The 21,694-nt window shown below is 44.5% G+C and overlaps 1 protein-coding gene across 3 annotated transcripts in view; it reads right to left on the reverse strand.

The window, feature by feature from the left end:
- LOC140210890 (uncharacterized) overlaps positions 1–21,694 on the reverse strand; it is a 49,668-nt gene that overhangs the window by 17,739 nt on the left and 10,235 nt on the right. For all 3 annotated transcript variants that reach the window (XM_072280151.1, XM_072280153.1, XM_072280152.1), the window contains one exon: positions 19,540–19,667. In XM_072280151.1, coding sequence (XP_072136252.1) covers positions 19,540–19,667 — 128 coding nt within the window. The remainder of the gene's footprint in view (positions 1–19,539; positions 19,668–21,694) is intronic.

The raw sequence follows: 21,694 nt of genomic DNA on the forward strand, positions 1-21,694 counted from the left end.
CGCGATGAGCGCACTCAGAGGACAATACCTGCGGCTGCTAAACACCGTCCATGCGCGGCACATATTAGCGACACAGCACCAGTGGCCTGGGGAATCAAGTGCTGAGTTTGTCCGGACACTACAGATGCTTGTGCGAGCCTGCAATTGCCAGGGGCTGACGGCAGGACAGCATGCAGAGCTCCTAGTGAGAGATGCCTTCGTCACGGGGACCAGGTCAGTGTATGTGCGCCAGCGGCTGTTGGAAAAAGCTGATCTTAGCTTAAGTTTGGCGTTCGAACTGGCCGACATGCTGGAGGCCGCTCTGCACAACTCTGAGGCTCTCCAGACACGTGATCCCCCGATGGCCTCGTGGGCGCCGCAGACCCCGCAACCCGCCAGCGAATCGACCTCGGCTGCTGCCAGTCGCAAGTGCGTGAAGTGCTACTTCTGCGGACTGGAGAAGCACCCCCGGAAGCGCTGCTGGCCCGAGAAGCAACCTGCTCCAGCTGTGGAAAGAAGGGCCACTTTGCCAAGGTCCAAACCGCGAGCGGGATCGAGCAGTGCCGCGTGCAAGACATGGGGGTCGCCATCTTGCCTGCCGCCACCACGTGCAAGACATGGGGGTTGCCATCTTCCCTGCACGCCACCACCACATGTGAGACATGGGGGCGGCCATCTTGGTCGGCGCCACCTCCCACCGCCTACGACCAATGGCTACTCACAGGGCACCCCACCTCGCCGGACCAAGACAGCGACCCCACCCTGGCTTCCATGACCCTCGACCAAAGCGCTCCCCACCAGCTCACAAGGTCATTGATGGACATCCTGGTGGAGGGACACAGGACAAGCTGCCTGTTTGACATGGGCAGCACGGAGAGTTTTATGCACCTGGACACGGTGCAGCATCGTGGACTCATGATACGGCCGGTAAGTCGGAGGGTCACCATGGCCTCCGGGTCGCATACAACAGACATCCGGGGGGGTTGCGTAGTGACGCTAGTGGTGCAGGGCACAGAATATCAAGACTTTATGTTACTGGTCTTGCCTCAACTGTGTGCCCCTGTGCTTTTGGGGCTCGACTTCCAGAGCCACCTGAAAAGCGTGACAATGAAGTATGATGGGCCCCTCCCACCAATCACTGTTGTAAATCCCCAGTTTTGTAGGAATACGTCATATACTGACCACACACACACACACCGACCCGCACATCCCACCCAACACCATGCCAACTGCCACACTACCGACACCACTTGCGGCCTCTCCACCCTCAAGATCCCTCCCCCACCGCTGTTCGCCAACCTGACCCCCGACTGTAAACCTGTGGCAACTAAAAGCAGGAGGTACAGCGCGGGGGTCAGAGCTTTCATTAAGTCGGAGGTGCAGCGGCTGCTCAGGGAGGGGGTCATTGAGGCAAGCACAAGTCCTTGGAGGGCGCAGGTGGTCGTTGTTCGGAATGAGGAGAAAAATAGGATGGTCGTGGACTATAGCCAGACCATCAATAGGTTCACGCAGCTCAACACGTACCCTCTGCTGACTGCCCCTGTGGCTCCTCCCACAGACCCCTGAATAAAGGTGATTTCGCCCTACTCCTCCTCCTCAGTCCAGGGGCAGACTCTCAGCATGCTGGAAATCATACTTTACTGCGAATAAGAGCCTTTCAGTATTTACCCTCCATCAGTCTTTTGGAGTAATTGAAGGTGCATCAACCTCTGTGGCTGCTGCTTGTAAATCTGCCTAGATTCACGTTCACTTATTTATCACATGTACATCAAAACATACAGTGAAATGTGTTGTTTGTGTAAACAACCAACACAACGTAAGGATGTGCAGGGGGCAGCCCACAGGTGTTGCCACACACTCCAGCCCCAACATGACATGTCCACAAACACAGAACACAAGAAAATGGAACATAACGAGCAACAAGACAACAGCAAAACAATCCCCTTTCCTCCCGCACACACACACACACACACACACACACAGTCCTCCAGCCCCAGGGCAGGCCTTTGGGCGTCCAGTCTTCAGCTATTGGGCTTTGACTTCCTGACTTCCAATCAACAACTGGCCTTCAAACTTGGACATTGAACCCCAGACTAGCTGATGATGGGACCTCGAACTCCAGGCCTCAAACATGGAGAATCCACTGCAACAACTTATTAAGCTTACTGCCACTTCTCTTTGATAGGACCCCAGAACTTTCACAAAGTCAAAAGCAGCAACATCATGGAAACATACTCCCCCCTTCATGTCCAATAGCATCTCGGCTTGAAAATACTCATTCTTTTGTTGGTGCTAGATTCGGACCCTGGAATCCCTTACCAAATCCCTCAGCAGTTCAAAGATACATGGCCAATCGACAGCATGGCATTTAAGTGCACCATACCACATTCAATCCACTGGGTCCATATGAGCTCTTTGTAGAGGAATGCAGCACCCCATTTGGAATAATGGAATTGTTACAACGCATTGAGTTATTAAAGCCGCCTATAGAGAAATACAAAGCTTCATGCAACATCTCCATTAACAGCTTGACTAAGATCTGAAACTTGCTGCTAGTAGGAAACACGGACCTCTGTTTTACCCATTTGCTTCGAAAAATTAGACTACACCGGGTAAAAGTTTTAACACTGCTAATCTGGCAAATTTCCTTAACACAACCGCAGCATGAGAGAAGCACACTAGAGGCCACTCCTGCCCATATAAACAGTTTACTTACTATTGTGTTTTTAAAAAAATACACAGTATTTTAAAAAAACACTGCTATCGCAGACATCCCACCTCTCCCGGAAGTCTCCCGCAAATCGATGGTGCTACCTCCCTGAAATGAGTTTTTGCAGGGTGGGATGTCTGCTATTGTCGCAGCATGTTTTGCCTTTGCAAACGTTCAGTCTGTAACCTCTTTAGCTTGACTACCAGCCAAACAGAACGTTGCCTAGGAGACACAAGGGACTGCTGGTGCTGGAATCTACAGTAACAGTCTGCCGGATGAATTCGAGTAGCAGGTCAAGCTGAATCTGAGGCGGAAGGAACTGTCAGTGTTTTTGTTCGAAACCCTGCAACAGAATGTAGCTTTGATGTCCAGGTCTTATTTCTTATATATTTTTCTCATTCAGTTGTAATGTGTACGTCATTAACTAAGTTACATAATAAAAATTAGCAGGCTTGCTCACCACCTTGTTTGACTGGCAACTGAAAGTTGATATTAGCAAGCAATTAAAGTTCCCTGGCTTCATTACATCACTATCATCATTCACTGAGGCCCACACAGTCACTTTCTCAGAAATTTCAAAGCAGATGGTCATGGTAGAAGTTACAGCGCTTTGGGAAGACCAGATTGAGGAGGCATTCAAACTGAAGAAAGCCAGATACCAGGAGCCGGTAGAGTAGTGCCAGAGACAGGAGTGGAGGGCACGATGCCGGCCTATAGAGGTGGGGTGTAGAGCTTTTGCTGAATGCTCTCCTACTCTCTGCTTGGCATTACGGGAGCTGCAAGGAAGACAGCCATTAGGACCATCAACGAGCCTCCAGATGGCCAGAGGTGTGACCTGTAGCCCAATGACGCTGGGACACAAGCCTAATCAATCCTGGCTGAGTTGCCTGAGTGAGGGTGTTTGATGCTGGAAGATCCAAAACACCTGATGACCCAGGTAACATCACTGACGGTGTGTCCCAGTGCATCCTGGGATGTACCTCAGCATCAGAATAGTACAGGCCATTTGGCCCATGATGTTGTGTTGATATTTTAACCTTCTCCAAGATCAAGCTAGCACTTCCCTTCCGCATAACCCTCCAGTTTTCTTTCATCCACCTGCCTGAGTCTCTTCAATATCCCTGATGTATTTGTCTCTACCATCTTACACCATCTCAGATAATCTTCAAATTTTAACGGTCTTTACCACAAATAGGCACAGAAATATAATTCAAATATAAAGGTTATTGCTCAGCCATAACCTTCATATTTACCAAGGTACCACATTTAAATCTATATTCAAGTTGTTAATAAAACTAATCATGACTGAGACTACTTTTCTTAACAAACTGAATTTAAAGGCCACTGCCTGTACAGAGTTTCTATGTTCTCTCTGTGACTGCCTAGGTTTCCTCGGGGTGCTCTGGTTTCCTCCCACAGTCCAAAGACATGCCAGTTGGTATGTTATTTGGTCATTGTAAATTGTCCTGTGATTAAGCTAGAGTTAAATCAGGGGGTTGCTGGGTGATGTGGCTCGAAGGGCAGGAAAGGCCGATTCTGTACTGTATCTCAATCAATCAATAAATAAGCCTGGAAAAGCTGAAGACAGAATGAATAAATCAGAACAGATCAGAAAAATATAATAGTTAATCACTAATAAGTTTTGATTTATTGCATATGGCTTTCATCCATGTCATAAATCTGTACTTTGTGGCAAGAGTTCGCAAAATTTGCATCCTTTCTAGTTTTAGAAATGCAGTTGCAACGATTCAGACAAGGGATTGCACAATTACGGGTAATTCTCCATCCCATCCTGAGCAGGATTGGAGTAGAGGATATTGGTGAAATGCCAATACGTTTTCTATTCATGCTTTCATGCTCTTGGATTCCTGAGATTCTCTTCTTCCTCTCGTTAGTCAGGTTCAAGTTGAAGTTTATTGTCATCTGACTGTGTGTATATGTATGTGTGTATATTTGTATACATACATATACACACACATACATACAACCAGACAAAACAATGTTCCTCCGGACCCCCATGCAGCCATGACACACAGCACTAAAAACAAAGTATCACCACAAATAAATTAATAAATTATAATTCAAAATGCATGTGAAGTAGGCAGCACAAGTAAACAATAAACAGCTTGCTGTCCTAGTGACGAGACCTCAGTGGTGGCAGGGTATTCATTAGTCTCACAGTTTGAGGGAAGAAGCTGTTACCCAGGCTGGCAGTCCTAGTCCTGATGCTCCTGTACCTCCTTCCTGATGGTAGTGGGTCAGAGAGATTGTGGGATGGGTGGTAGGGTTCCTCAACAATACTTTGAGCCCTTTGTATACAATGGTCTCAGTAAATGTCACAAATGAGGGTAGGGAGACCCCGGTGATTCTCTTGGTGATTTTTACTGTACTCTGTAAGTTCCCCATGTACTTATAATGAACTCAAAGTTGTCAAAGGAAAGCTCAACATGTCCATTTGGGTTCCTCTTCCTGCCCTTTTACACATTCAGAGTGGACAAATGACAACGTTTGAGCTCTGCAATATGTGCTCTAGTGAACAAGGTACAGAAATCAACAGCATCAAATTCAGTGCTGGCCTGTGGACTGGATGGCAATGTTTCCTTTGCACTTCAGCACGCAGTGCTGAGAGGCGAAGAATTCTTTTGTTGTCATTACATCTCTGCTCCTCCAAAACACCAGTTCAACAATCCTACTATCAAGTGGCAATAAGTCAGTAATATTACATTGGCATTTGAAAGCTGCATTCAATGAAAACCGTAATGTGAAAATTCAATGCTTTTAAAATAAATCCCACTGCTCTAAAAATGTCAGTATATTTGTCTACTTCTCCTATCCATTACACTATTAAGGAAAGGTGAGCAAAGAAAACTTAGAAATGCAGTGTTATGCTTGTATATGCCGGGGAATCTTAACTTGAAACTACATACAGGGCACAAGGACAATCATCACCCTTTCGTACTGTAAAGAAAACAGTCTGACACAAAAGGTCAAGTGAATGGAGGGCAGGCTACAGGAGACGGGTGACTTACTCGTGCCCTTGTGTTCTTGTGCATCCTTCAGGAGTCAGCCAGGTTGTCGAGACTCATACCACAAACCGACTGTGGCATTGAATTCACCTACCCAGAGTAATTCCATAAGACCATAAGACAAAGGAGCAGAAGTCAGCCATTTGGCCCATCGAGTCTGCTCCGCCATTTTATCATGAGCTGATCCATTCCCCCATTTAGTCCCACTCTCCCGCCTTCTCACCATAACCTATGATGCCCTGGCTACTCAGATACCTATCAATCTCTGCCTTAAATACACCCAATGACTTGGCCTCCACTGCTGCCCGTGGCAACAAATTCCATAGATTCACCACCCTCTGACTAAAAAAATTTCTTCACATTTCTGTTCTGAAAGGGCGCCCTTCAATCCTTAAGTCATGCCCTCTCGTACTAGACTCCCCCATCATGGGAAACAACTTTGCCACATCCACTCTGTCCATGCCTTTCAACATTCGAAATGTTTCTATGAGGTCTCCCCTCATTCTTCTAAACTCCAAGGAATACAGTCCAAGAGCGGATAAACATTCCTCATATGTTAACCCTCTCATTCCCAGAATCATTCTAGTGAATCTTCTCTGTACACTCTCCAACGTCAGCACATTCTTTCTTAAATAAGGAGACCAAAACTGCCCACAGTACTCCAAGTGAGGTCTCACCAGTGCCTTATAGACCCTCAACATCACATCCCTGCTCCTATATTCTATTCCTCTACAAATGAATGCCAACATTGCATTCGCCTTCTTCACCACCGACTCAACCTGGAGGTTAACCTTAAGGGTATCCTGTACGAGGACTCCCAGGTCCCGTTGCATCTCAGAACTTTGAATTCTTTCCCCATTTAAATAATAGTCTGCCCATTTATTTCTTCTGCCAAAGTGCATAACCATACACTTTCCAACATTGTATTTCATTTGCCACATCTTTGCCCATTCTTCCAATCTATCCAAGTCTCTCTGCTGACTCTCTCAGCACCACCGGCCCCTCCACCTATCTTCGTATCGTCAGCAACTTAGCCACAAAGCCAGCTATTCCATAATCCAAATCGTTGATGTACAATGTAAAAAGAAGCGGCCCCAACACGGACCCCTGTGGAACACCACTGGTAACTGGCAGCCAACCAGAATAGGATCCCTTTATTCCCACGCTTTGTTTCCTGCCAATCAGCCAACGCTCTATCCACGTGTGTAACTTTCCCGTAATTCCATGGGCTCTTATCCTGTTAAGTAGCCTCATGTGTGGCACCTTGTCAAAGGCCTTCTGAAAATCCAAATATACAACATCCACTACATCTCCCTTGCCTAGCCTACTTGTAATTTCCTCAAAAAATTGTAATAGGTTTGTCAGGCAGGATTTTCCTTTAAGGAATCCATGCTGAGTTCTGCCTATCTTGTCATATGCCTCCAGGTACTCTGTAACTTCATCCTTGACAATCAACTCTAACAACTTCCCAAACACTGGTGTCAAGCTAACAGGTCTATAATTTCCTTTTTGCTTCCTTGCCCCCTTCTTAAATAGCAGAGTGACATTTGCAATCTTCCAGTCCTCCGGAACCATGCCGGAATCTATCGACCATTGAAAGATCATCGCTAATGCCTCCGCAATCTCCACAGCTACTTCCTTCAGAACACGAGGGTGCATTCCATCTCGTCCGGGTGACTTATCTACTTTTAGACTATTCAGCTTCCTGAGTACTTTCTCTGTCGTAATTGTGACTGTGCACACTTCTCTTCCCTGCCACCCTTGAGTGTCCAGTATACTGCTGATGTCTTCCTCAGTGAAGACTGATGCAAAATACTCGTTCTGTTCCTCTGCCATCTCCTTATCTCCCATTACAATTTCTCCAGCATCATTTTCTATCGGTCCTATATCTACTCTCAACTGTCTTTTACTCTTTATATACTTGAAAAAGCTTTTAGTATCCTCTTTGATATTATTTGCTATCTTCCTTTCATAGTTAATCTTTTCCCTCTTAATGACCTTCTTAGTTTCCTTTTGTAAGCTTTTAAAAACTTCCCAATCCTCTGTCTTCCCACTAACTTTTGCTTCCTTGTATGCCCTCTCCTTTGCTTTAACTTTGGCTTTGACTTCTCTTGTCAACCACGGTTGCATCCTCTTTCCATTTGAAAACTTCTTCTTTTTTGGAATATACCTGTCTTGCACCTTCCTCACTTCTCGCATAAACTCCAGCCACTGCTGCTCTGCCGTCCTTCCCGCCAGTGTCCCTTTCCAGTCAACTTTGGCCAGTTCCTCTCTCATGCCACTGTAATTTCCTTTACTCCACTGAAATACCGACACATCAGATTTCGGCTTCTCTTTTTCAAATGTCACAGTGAACTCAATCATGTTATGATCACTGCCTCCTACGTGTTCCTTCACCTCAATCTCTCTAATCACCTCCGGTTCATTACACAATACCCAATCCAGTACAGCCGATCCCCTAGTGGGCTCAACAACAAGCTGTTCTAAAAAGCCATCTCGCAGACATTCTACAAATTCTCTCTCTTCAGATCCAGTGCCGACCTGATTTTCCCAATCCACTCGCATGTTAAAATCTACCACAATTATCGTAACACTGGCCTTCTGACAAGCCTTTTCTATTTTCTGTTGTAAGTTGTAGTCCACTTCACTGCAGCTGTTTGGAGGCCTTTAAATAACTGCCATCAGGGTCCTTTTACCCCTGCGATTTCTTAGCTCAACCCATAAAGATTCTGCACCTTCTGATCCTATATCACCTCTTTCTAATGATTTAATATCATTTCTTACCAACAAAGCCACGCCTCCCCCTCTGCCTACCTTCCTATCCTTCTGATACACCGTGTGTCCTTGGACGTTCAGCTCCCAGAGACATGCATCCTTTAGCCAGGTCTCAGTGATGGCCACAATATCATACCTGCCAATCTGTAGCTGTATGACAAGATCATCCACCTTATCCCTTATGCTGCGTGCATTTAAGTATAACACCTTAAGACCAGTATTTGGTACTTCTGGCTTTGATTTCACTGTAACTTTATTGCACTGCAACTCATCCCAATGGCTACAAATTTGCCCCCTCACCTGCCTGTCTTTCCTGACATCTTTACTGCTCACTATCTTAGATTTGTTTCTGTTTTCCCCTTCCTCCACTCTATCTATTCCTGTTCCCATCCCCCTGCCAAATTAGTTTAAACCCTCCCTAACAGCTCTATTAAACTTTCCCACCAGGATATTGGTCTCCTTCGGGTTCATGTGTAACCTGTCCTTTTTGAACAGGTCATACTTCCCCCAGAAGAGATCCCAATGATCCAAGAATCTGAAGCCCTGCCCCCTGCGCCAGTCTCTCAGCCACGCATTCATCTGCCTGATCCTACTATTCTTGCCCTCACTAGCACATGGCACAGGTAGCAATCCCGAGATTACTACCCTGGACGTCCTGCTTCTCAGCTTCCTTCCTAACTCCTGGAAATCTCTCTTCAGGGCCTCCTCCCTTGTCCTATCTATGTCATTGGTACCAACATGTACCAAGACAACTGGCTGCTTGCCCTCTCCCTTAAGAATATTCTGGACTCGATCCGAGACATCCCGTACCCTGGCACCTGGGAGGCAACACACCATCCTCCTCCAAGATTCGAGGTTGATAAGACTGAACCCCTAAGGCGAGCTGCCGATGACACCTGCTTCTTGGTCATCTCTGAGGCTGAGGTACGTAGAACAATCGAACGTGTCAACAGCCACAAGGCAACGGGGCCAAATGACATCCCAGGGCACGTCTTCAAAGTGTGGGCTGAACAGCTGACTGGTGTATTAATCTCTGCCTCTCCCAGTGTGCAGCCGGCTGGTGGCGTAGTGGTATCAGCGCCGGACTTCGGAGCGAAGGCTCCCAAATTCGAATCCAGCCGGCTCCCTTGCATGCTTTCCATCCGTGCTGGGTTGAGCGTCAAGCTAGCAACTCGGCCTCGTAAAAACAAGAAAGCCTACTAAAAAACGCTGTCATGACGGCGTCCCAATGACTCCACTCAGAGTTAAATCTTCTTCTCCCAGTGTGTAGTGGTCTCCTGTTTCAAATCGTCCATCATTGTCCCTGTAGCTGAAAAAACCAAGGTAGCATGCCTGAATGATTGGCGCCCTGTCGCACTCACCTCAATTACAAGCAAATGCTTTGAGAGTCTGGTTAGAGACTATATCTACAGCATGGTACCACCCACACTGGACCCTCTACAATTCGCTTACCGATGGAACCGGTCTACTGATGACATGATAGTCGCAGCTCAACACACGTCCTCACTCACCTGCAGAAGGGGAATGCATACATTAGAATGCTGTTCCTGGACTACAGTTCAGCATTCAACACCATAATTCCCTCTGGACTTGATAGGAAGCTTGGAGACCTCGTCCTGCACCCTGCCTTGTGTAGCTGGATCCTGGACTTCCTATCGGTTCACGAACACAGGGTAAGGATGGGCTCCCTCACCTCTGTCCCTCTGACCCTCAACACAGGTGCCCCCAGGGTTGTGTTCTGAGTCCCCTCCCCTATTCCCTTTACACCCACGACTGTACTCCCACACTCAGCTCCATCTGCTGATCAAATTCTCTCTTTGAATCAAGAAGACAGCAGTAAGAGGCTAAGGATTTCCAGCGAGAAGACATTTTATTTCTCGGAGTAGGAGAGAGGCCAGACTGCGCAGGCGCGTGACGTCAGCCAGTTGAGCGCAAACAGTTTAAAAAGAGGAAGAAAGTCGCAGACTTTTTCTCTTCGGATCAAGAAGACAGCGGTAAGAGGCTAAGGATTTCCAGTGAGAAGACATTTTATTTCTCAGAGTAGGAGAGAGAGGCCAGAATGCGCAGGTGCGTGACGTCAGCCAGTTGAGCGTGAACAGTTTAAAAAGAAAACCGCCATATCCAGCGGGCTGCGGAGTGAGAGGGTGCAGAGTGAAAGGGCTTTGGCTTAACGGGCTTCGGCGGAGACGGGAAGAGGCTTCCTGCGACCGTTGAGTCTCATAGTAACGGAGTAAGTTACAGTTTTTTGGTATTTAGTACAAACAGTAGCATTAGAGGTATGCATCTAGCATTAGTGTTGTGCTTGGAGTGCCAGATGTGGGGACCCTGGGAGACTCCCAGCCTCCCCAAGGATTACAGCTGCACCAGGTGCACTGAGATGAGGTTCCTGAAGGACCGTGTTAAGGAGCTCAAGATGGAAATTGATGACCTTCGGCTAATTAGGGAAAGTGAGGAGGTGATGAATACTACCTATAGAGAGGTAGTGGATAGCACCCCTGTGACAGTCCACCTCAGAAATCGATATATCGTTTTGGATTCTGTTGAAGAGGCAGGCCTGACAGAGGAGGACCACAGTGAATGAGACTCTAGCATTCTGCCCAGTGCCAAAATCAAGAGAGCAAGAAGAAATGCGGTAGTTATAGGGGACTCCATCGTAAGGGGGACGGACAAGAGATTCTGCGAGCCGGACAAGGATACCCGGATGGTGTGTTGCCTCCCTGGTGCCCAGGTACGGGATGTCTCAGATCGAGTCCAGAGTATTCTGAGGAGAGAGGGCGAGCAGCCGGAAGTCTTGGTACATGTTGGTACCAATGACATAGACAGAAAAAGAGAGCAGGTCCTGAAGAAAGATTACTGGGAGCTAGGAAGAAAATTGAAAAGCTGGACCTCCAGAGTAATAATATCAGGATTGCTGCCTGAGCTGCGTGCTAATGATGGTAAGAATAGCAGAATTAAGCAGATGAATGTGTGGCTAAGTAACTAGTGCAGGGGGCAGGGCTTCAAATTCTTGAATCATTGGGATCTATTTTGGGGAAAGTATGACTTACACAAAAAAGATGGATTACACCTGAACTCAAAAGGTACTAATATCCTGGTGGGATTGTTTAATATAGCTGTTAGGGAGGGCTTAAACTAAGTTGGCAAGGGGAAGGAAACCAAGGTGTTAGGGTCGAGGAAGAGGAAAATAGAAATAAGTCAAAAATACTGTGCAGCAAAGATCGCAAGAAGGACAGGCTGGTGAATATACAGGGTAATTTGCTGCAAAATAGAAATATAGCAAAATCGACAACAGATACCGATCTAAATGTACTGTACTTAAATGCACGCAGCATTAGAAATAAAGTGGATGACCTTACTGCACAGCTGCAGGTTAAAAGATATGACATTGTGGCCATCACCGAGTCATGGCTAAATGATGGATGTGATTGGGAGCTGAATATCCCAGGATACACAGTGTATAGGAAAAATAGGAAGGTAGGTAAAGGGGGTGACGTGGCCCTGATGGTAAGTAACAATATCAAATCAATAGAAAGAAGGGACATAGGATCAGAAGAGGTAGAATCCTTATGGGTAGAATTAAGAAATGGCAAGGGTAAAAATACGCTAATAGCAGTTATATACAGGCCTCCAAACAGCAGCCGGGATGTGGACTACAAGTTGCAGCTGGAAATAGAAAAAGCGTGTCAGAAGGAAAATGTCAAGATAATGATGGGGGATTTTAATATGAAAGTGGATTGGGAAAGTCGGGAAGGTAATGGATCTCAGGAGAGGGAGTTTGTAGAATGCCTACAGGATGGCTTTTTGGAGCAGCTTGTCCAGAAGTCCACCGGGGGACCGGCTCTTTTGGATTGGGTGCTGTGTAACGAACCTGAGGCGATTAGGGAGCTGGAGGTAAAGGAACCCCTTGGAAGTAGTGATCATAATATAGAAACATAGAAAATAGGTGCAGGAGTAGGCCATTCGGCCCTTCGAGCCTGCACTGCCATTTATTATGATCATGGCTGATCATCCAACTCAGAACACCGCCCCAGCCTCCCCTCCATACCCCCTGACCCCCATAGCCACAAGGGCCATATCTAACTCCCTCTTAAATATAGCCAATGAACTGGCCTCAACTGTTTCCTGTGGCAGAGAATTCCACAGATTCACCACTCTCTGTGTGAAGAAGTTTTTCCTCATCTCGGTCCTAAAAGGCTTCCCCTTTACCCTCAAACTGTGACCCCTCGTTCTGGACTTCCCCAACATCGGGAACAATCTTCCTGCATCTAGCCTGTCCAATCCCTTTAGGATCTTATACGTTTCAATCAGATCCCCCCTCAATCTTCTAAATTCCAACGAGTACAAGCCCAGTTCATCCAGTCTTTCTTCATATGAAAGTCCTGCCATCCCAGGAATCAATCTGGTGAACCTTCTCTGTACTCCCTCTATGGCAAGGATGTCTTTCCTCAGATTAGGGGACCAAAACTGCACACAATACTCCAGGTGTGGTCTCACCAAGGCCTTGTACAACTGCAGTAGTACCTCCCTGCTCCTGTACTCAAATCCTCTCGCTATAAATGCCAGCATACCATTCACCTTTTTCACCGCCTGCTGTACCTGCATGCCCACTTTCAATGACTGGTGTATAATGACACCCAGGTCTCGTTGCACCTCCCCTTTTCCTAATCGGCCACCATTCAGATAATAATCTGTTTTCCTATTTTTGCCACCAAAGTGGATAACTTCACATTTATCCACATTAAATTGCATCTGCCATGAATTTGCCCACTCACCCAACCTATCCAAGTCACCCTGCATCCTCTTAGCATCCTCCTCACAGCTAACACTGCCACCCAGCTTCGTGTCATGATTGAGTTCAGTTTCAAATTTGAAAAGGAGAAGCTGGTATCAGGTGTATCTCTATTTCAGTGGAACAGGGGAAATTACAGTGGTATGAGAGAGGAACTGGCCCAAGTCGATTGGAAAAGTAAACTAAATGGAGGGACGGCAGAGCAGAATTGGATGAAATTCCTACAAGAAATAAGGAAAATGCAGGAAAAATATATTCCAAGAAAAAAGAAAATCATGAATGGAAAAATGGCACAAATGTGGCTAACGAGAGAGTTTAAGGCAAAAATAAAAGCAAAAGAAACAGCGTACAAGGAAGCAAAAATTAGTGGGAAAAACGAGGACTGGAAGACTTAAAAACTTACAGAAGGAAACTAAGAAAGTCATTAGGAAAGAAAAGGTGAATTATGAAAGGAAGTTGGCGATTAACATAAAAAAGGATGCTAAGAGTTTTTTAAAATATATGAAGAGTAAAAGAGTGACAAGGATAGATACGGGACCAATTGAAAATGATGCTGGAGAAATTATAATGAACAACAAAGAGATGGCGGAGGAACTGAACGAGTATTTTGCATCAGTCTTCATTGTGGAAGACATGAGCAATATACCTGATAGCCAGAGGTATCAGGGAATAGAATTAGGTACAGTCAAGATTACTAGAGAGAAAGTGCTTGGGAAGCTAAGTGGACTAAGAATAGATAAATCTCCCAGTCCGGATGAGGTGCACCCAAGGGTTCTGAAGGAGGTGGCTTTGGAGATTGTGGAAGCATTGGAAATGATCTTCCAGGAATCAATAGACTCTGGCATAGTTCTGAAGGACTGGAAGGTCACAACTATAGTTCCGCTATTTAAGAAAGGAAGGAGGCAGCAAAAAGAAAATTACAGACCTATTAGTCTGACATCGGTAGTTGGAAAGATATTGGAGTCAATCCTCAAGGACGAGGTTATGAAATATCTCGAGGTGCATGACAAGATAGGCCGAAGCCAGCATGATTTCATGAAGGGAAGATCCTGCCTCACCAACCTATTGGAATTTTTGGAAGTGTTGATGAGGCTCTATGGGGCATTAGTGAGACCTCATTTGGAATACTCTGTGCAGTTTTGGGCCCCCTATCTTAGAAAGTATATACTGATGTTGGAGAGAGTTCAGAGAAGATTTACAAGGATGATTCCTGGAATGCAGGGGCTAATATATGAGGAGCGTTTGTCGGCTCTTGGATTGTATTCATTAGAGTATAGAAGAATGAGAGGGGATCTCATAGAAACGTTTCGAATGTTGAAAGGGTTGGACAGAGTAGATGTGGAAAAGTTGTTTCCCTCGGTGGGTGAGTCCAGGACAAGAGGCCATAGTCTTAGAATTAGAGGGTAACCAGTTAAAACAGAGATGAGGAGAAATTTTTTTAGCCAGAGGGTCGTGGATTTGTGGAATTCGTTGCCACATACAGCTGTGGAGGCCCGATCATTGAGGGTGTTTAAGGAGGAGATTGACAGGTATCTAATTAGTCAGGGTATCAAGGAATATGGGGAAAAAGCCGGAAATTGGAACTAGATGGGTGAATAGTTTAGCTCGTGGGGAAGCTGCGGAGCAGACTTGATGGGCCAAATGGCCTACTTCTGCTCCTTTGTCTTGTGATCTTGTGAAGTTTGCAGATGAAATGACCTTGATCGGCCTTATTTCTAGCGGTAATGAGACAGGCTACAGAGGAGAGGTTGACACCCTGACACAGTGGTGCAGGATAACAACCTCTCCCTCAGTGTCAAAGGAACAAAAGAGCTGATCGTGGATTACAGGAGGAACGGAGACAGGCTTGGCCTGATCAACATCATGGGTCTGCAGTTGAGAGGGTGAGTAGTTTCACGTTCCTCGGTATACACATCACTGAAGATCCCACCTGGACTGCACACACCGGCTTTGTGGCAAAAAAAAGCGCAACAGCATCTCTTCCACCTCGGGCGTCTGAAGAAGTTCAATATGAGCCCAAAATCTTCAGGACTTCTATGGGGCACCATTGAAATTATACTGACTGGCTGTATCTCCACCTGGTATGGAAACTGCATCAACCTTGATCGCTGGGTACTGCCAAGAGTGGTACGGACAGCCCAGTCCATCTGCGGATGTGAACTTCCCTCCATTGAGGACATTTACAGCAGCAGGTGCAGAAAGAAGTCCTGGAAGATCATTGGGGACACCAGTCACCCCGACCATAAACTGTTCCAGCTGCTCTGTCTGGCAAATGGTACCGCAGCACTAAAGCCAGGACCAACAGGCTATGGGACAGCTTCTTTCTACAAGACATTAGACTTATAAATTCACATGTCTGTACACTGCACCTGAGACATAACACAAAGATTTTTACTCCCTCTCATTGTGGGATGGATGTAGATTTAAATAAATTCAAACTCAAATGGAAGCAAATTTTAATTCCAGGAGATTGTAATCCAACATTTGGATCAATGAGAGATTTTCCTGGTCTTCAATGACAGAGGCATGCATCTGAACATAAGAACCAAGATGCTTTACCCACCAACTGCACAAAGCCAGTGGTTGCCTGGCACTCTCTACAACCAGCACCAATATCTTGAAGAGGAAGTGTGTTTATCATTAAATTTACTTTGCCACACGTGGCCCACGCAGGAGAATTCCTTGTTAAATAGAGCTGTGGGCTAATAAAAGATCATGTTGACAGTTGACATTCAGAACCTTTTATCACAGCAACTGTATCCGAGCAACATAACCTGGAGATTCATTTAACGATGTTACATACTATCTCAAAATATAGGCATTGTAACCTGGTGCAGAATTTGCCAGGGAAACAAAGGAAGCTTAATTTGTTTCAGTAACGATGGGAGCATTTTACACCAATAAAAATGTTCCAGTGTTGTTCAGGTAAATACTGTCTTTTGTCAATGAGTCACATGTTTCATACTTCAAGCTTTTTCATTACAGGTGATGACTACTCAGAACATCTTTCAGTTTTTCCCATTTCAGAAATGCTATGTGAATGCAATTTGCTGTGGATAGTTTCGCAAGCTTATTCACGATAATCTGTGATCAGTATAATTTGCCACTTTTTTGTTTAATGCCAAACATTAATATTCCAGAGTTGTGCCAATCCCTGTCACTTTCCAAACTTACAATATTGGCATTTAGATACTATAGTGATGTTTAAGATACAATAGTGCAATCATGAGACCTTTAGATATGCAGCAATTGAAATAATATGGATCGTGTGCAGGCAGAAGACATTTAGCATATTTCAGCATCCTATTCGGTGAACACTATGTGCTGACTGTGTTCTGTGTTGTGTGTTCTAACTCATATGGAATGAAATTTGTGTTACAAGACAACTGACAAGTAATCCCTAAACCAGGAAACCAATGAATCCATACTTTCACCTGACTTTTAAGTGCCACCAGCATGAAAGTGCTCTTTTGTCCAGAAACCATTCACAGTTAAGTAAGGTGGACCTCTTGAAGTCCAACGGGAGTTGTTGGAAAAAGCAGCTGGGGACTAACTTTGAGGGTCAACATGAGAGAACTTTTGGAGGAAAGCGACAGCCCAGTTTCCATGTGCATCTCATTCAGGTACTGGAAGTTCATTGAAGTAACAACAGGGCAGCCTGCTCACCCCAGGAAGTGATGTGTCCGAGATTCTGCAACTACAGCAGGGTTTGAGCTGAAGTGGCACATTCATGGTTAACTTAAACATAGTGATCTACTGAATTATAAAGCCACCACCTCTCTTGCTTTAATGAATCACATCTGCCCTGGTCAAAGTCAAAGTCCATAAGACCATAAGACATAGAAGCAGAATTAGGCCATTCCGCCAGTCTACTCCGCCATTCAATCATGGCTGATCCTTTTTCCCCTCCTCAGCCCCACACCCTGGCCTTCGCCCCCTAACCGTTGTTGGCATGCTCAATTAAGAACCTATCAATCTCTGCCTTAACTACACCCAATGACCTCCACAGTTGCCTGTGGTAATAAATTCCACAAATTCACCACCATCTGGCTAAAGAAGTTTCTCCCCATCTCTGTTTTAAATGGGCACCCCTCTATCCTGAGGCTGTGCCCCCTTGTCCTAGACTCCCCCACCATGGGAAACATCCTTTCCACATCTACTCTGTCTAGGCCTTTCAACATTCGAAAGGTTTCAATGAGATCCCCCCTCATCCTTCTAAATTCCAGTGAGTACAGACCAGCGCCATCAAATATTACTCATAAGTTAACCCTTCCATTTCCGGAATCATCCTTGTGAAAGTCCTCTGAACTCTCTACAATGCCAGCACATCTTTTCTTCAATGAGGAGCCCAAAACTGTTCACCAGTGTTTTATAAAGCCTCAGCATCACATCGCTGCTCTTGCATTCTAGATGTCTTGAAATGAATGCTAACATTGCATTTGCCTTCCATATCACTGACTCGACATACAAGTTTACCTTTAGGGTGTTCTGCACAAGTCCCTTTGGATCTCAGATTTTTGGATTTTCTCCCCATTTAGAAAATAGTCTGCACATTTATTTCTTCTACCAAAGTGCGTAACCATGCATTTTCCAAAATTGTATTTTATTTGCCACTTTCTTGCCCATTCTCTAATCTAAGTCCTCCTGTACCCTACCTGTTTCCTCAACACTACCTGCCACTCCACTAATCTTCACATCATCTGCAAACTTGGCAACAAAGCCACCTAAATCATTGATATACAGCAGAAAAAGAAGTGGTCCCAAACCACCCCCTGCGGAACACCACTCGTCACAGGCAGCCAACCAGAAGAGGATCTTTTTATTCCCATTTGCTGCCTCCTACCATTCAGTCAATGCTGTAAATGCCAGTAACTTTCCTGCAGTACCATGAGCTCTTAAATTGGTAAGCAGCCTCACGTGTGGCACCTTCTGAAAGTCCAAATATACAACATCCACTGCATCCCCTTTATCTATCCTACGTGTAATCTCCTCAAAGAATTCCAGCAGGTTCAACAATCAAGATTTTCCCTTAAGAAAAGCATGCTTTTCTTAAAAGCAGACTTTGTACTATCTTGTTCTGTGTCACCAAAAACTCCATAACCTCATTCTTAACAACTGACTCCAACATCTTCCCAACCACTGAGATCAGACGAACTTCTCTATAATTTCCTTTCTGTTCCCTTCCTCCTTTCTTAAAAATTGGAGTGACATTTGCAATTTTCCAAATATAAAGTAAATTTATTATCAAAGTTCGCACAGTACATGTCCCATATACTACCCTGAGATTCACTTTCTTGCAGGCATTATGGGAAAAAAGAAGTACAATAGAATTTATGAAAAACCATACAAATAATAAACCCAAGTATCCCCTCTTATCCCAGCAACCTAAAAGAATTTTGTCAAAGTTCAACATGTTTGTTTGATATGACTGAAGAGTCTTGGCCCAAAATGTCAACAGTTTGTTCAACTCCATGGATGCTGCCTGATCTGCTGAGTTCCTCCAGCATTTTGTGTGTGTTTATTTGATATTTGTTAGCGTGCCCTTTTATGTATTCAGAACAAATACATTAGTACCACCATTACAAAAACAAGGGAAATGAAAGTCAAGTGAACATGTCAAACATACACTCATTAACATTACAAATGGCAAATTTTAAACTCTTATTCCTCTCTAAGTACAGTACAACCTTGTTTGTTTCTGTGGTTATTTCTGTTTGTGGTTCATGTTTCTTTGTTCCTTTCAATGAAAACAAATTGTTCCCACTAACTTGACTAGGGCAATAAGATCCCCCCAAGCAGCAAACAGGAGTCCAGAACCAGAGGCCACAGTTTAAGAATAAGGGGTAGACCACTCAGAACGGAGTTGAGGAAAAACTTTTTCACACAGAGGGTTGTGGTTCTGTGGAATGCTCTGCCTCAGAAGGCAGTGGAGGCCAATTCTCTGGATTCTTTCAAGAAAGAGTCAGATAGAGCTCTTGAAGACAGCGGAGTCAAGGGATATGGGGAGAAGGCAGGAAAAGGGTACTGATTGTGGATGATCAGCCATGATCACAGTAAATGGCGGTGCTTGCTCGAAGGGCTGAATGACCTACTCCTGCACCTATTGTCTATTGTCAAACATCTTTGAACTCAGGAATGTTGGAGTTTTTGATTGCTTTCAGCTAATCCTGTACTATATGATTAATTTTCTTTTGTGGAAAGCCTCAATTGTTAAATTAGGCACTGATATTTAATTCTGTGTGTGTTTTATTTTTGCCTACCTGTTATACTCCTTCTGTCGCATTACCAGAGCTCTTTGTTGATTATGGTGGTGAGCTGCAAAGGTTTCTAGACTGACCGTGCGTCTCTTCACCCCGGGTGGGTGTAGAGGGTTAATACGCGGACCATGCTATTAATGACAAAAGACCATATAATCAGTCTTCCAAGCAGAGCTTTATTCCAACAAAATGTTTTATTGTGCCCACTATATCATTCTTTTACCAAGAGTAAGTCAAGTAGCAGAGAGCTTTTCCCAAAACAAAGGTACCTACAAAGGACAACATACACAGAATTCTGGAGGAACTCAGCACATCAGGCAGCATCTGTGGAGGGGAATAACATTTTGGACCGAGACGTCGACTGTTTATTCCCCTCCACAGATGCTGCCTGACCTGCTGAGTTCTTCCATTTTGTGTGTTGCTCTGGATTTCCAGCATCTGCAGAATCTCTTGTGTTTATCTACAAAGGACATATGTTTCGGGAAAGATGTAGTTGCTAAGAATCTGGAATGCCCTGTCTGACTGGATGGTAGAGATGAATGTTCTCACATTTAAGAACCAGTTAAGCAAGTACTTTAATCATTATTGCATAGAAAGCTACAAATTTGGAAATGGGATTAGCATGGATAGGTACCTGACATTCAGCATGGACATAGTGGGCCAGAGGAATTTTGTACGTGCTGTTTGACTCAATGATTCTATGTTTCATATAAAGCATTGCTAGGTTGCCATTAATGCTGCCTGTAACAACATAAGTTTTTTTAAACATTAAAAACAGAAATTTAAAGAGTAGAAGAAACAAAATGGAGTTTCCAAATGACAGCCGAGAGTGGAAGATAATATGTAAAACCTAAGTGTACAAAGTCAACGTCAGCTGGTTTCACCAGTGTGATTACCATGTCTGGGTTATAAACACACTCCTATGCCTAGCCTGACTTTATTGATACACAATCAATCTATGTATTTAAGCTATCTTATGTACCTTGAGTACACTGAAAGCAGAGTTTGATTAGACAAGGTGTCAAAGGTTATGGGGAGAATGCAGGACAATGGGATTGAGAGGGATAGTAAATCAGCCATGGTGAAATGATAGAGCAGACGAAGCCCAAATGGCTTAATTCTGCTCCGATACCTTATGGTACTTATATTTATTGTGTACTTTGTTTTATTGTGTTCTTTTTGTGCTGCATCAGTTCCAGAGTAACAAATTTTTCATTCTCCTTTACACTTGTGTACTGCAAATGACAGTAAACAATCTTGAATATACAAACATTTGTATCTTGAATACAAAAGCATTATCAAAACCTCTCCAGCCCTTGCATTGTCACTACCTGTGGCCTAAGGTGAATATCTGGCAAACTATTTTGCACCCAACTTGCATACAAGAGCTTTCAAACCTTTAAGAGCCTAAAGAAACATTTCCAGACTTTAAGAAATATGGCTTTGATTCAAATAGAAAATTTCCAAATAAGTAACTATTACATAAAAGAGCAGTAAAACCTCCAACCAGTTTATTTTTTAAGTATCTCCAAAAAGTATTATCTATCACCCATAACTTACCCCGCTGAACTATTGAAAACTATCGTGCAATTGTATTTAAAAATCATACATTACTGTAGACTTTATTGTATTATGACATAACAATTAAGTATTTTAAAAGAGAAAGTTTTTAAAATTGTGAGTGTGAGGGACAGAGAGAGAGAGAGAGAGATAGGAGAGGGAGGAGAGAGAAAAAGAGAAAAGCTGGAGAATAGAGACAGAAGAATGAGGGAGAATGGTGTGGAACTGCTATCTTCTGACAGTGGTCACAGTGTCAGCACCATATCCAATTAAGTCCCAGTTTTCAATACAAGGAGTTGGAACCAGACTCTATGCTGCAAGGATTAGGGTCCCTACATGTCTTCTCCCTTTCCCATTCACAGAAACAAAGAATAGCTATACAAGGGAAGGCAGCCATATGACCCATCAACTCCATACTAGTTCCATTTAAGAATGGTCCAGCAAGCCGCTTTCCATGGACCCCTTCTGAAAGCCCTGAAAAATCCTTTACCCTTTAGAACTCTAATACTGAACTAATCCCACTACTATTCTTGGTGTAAAAGTAGTTTATCCCCATAGAATTTTTAGAACATAGAACATAGAATAGTACAGCGCATTA

The sequence above is a fragment of the Mobula birostris genome, chromosome 16, assembly GCF_030028105.1.
Source record: "Mobula birostris isolate sMobBir1 chromosome 16, sMobBir1.hap1, whole genome shotgun sequence".
Lineage (NCBI taxonomy): Eukaryota > Metazoa > Chordata > Chondrichthyes > Myliobatiformes > Myliobatidae > Mobula > Mobula birostris.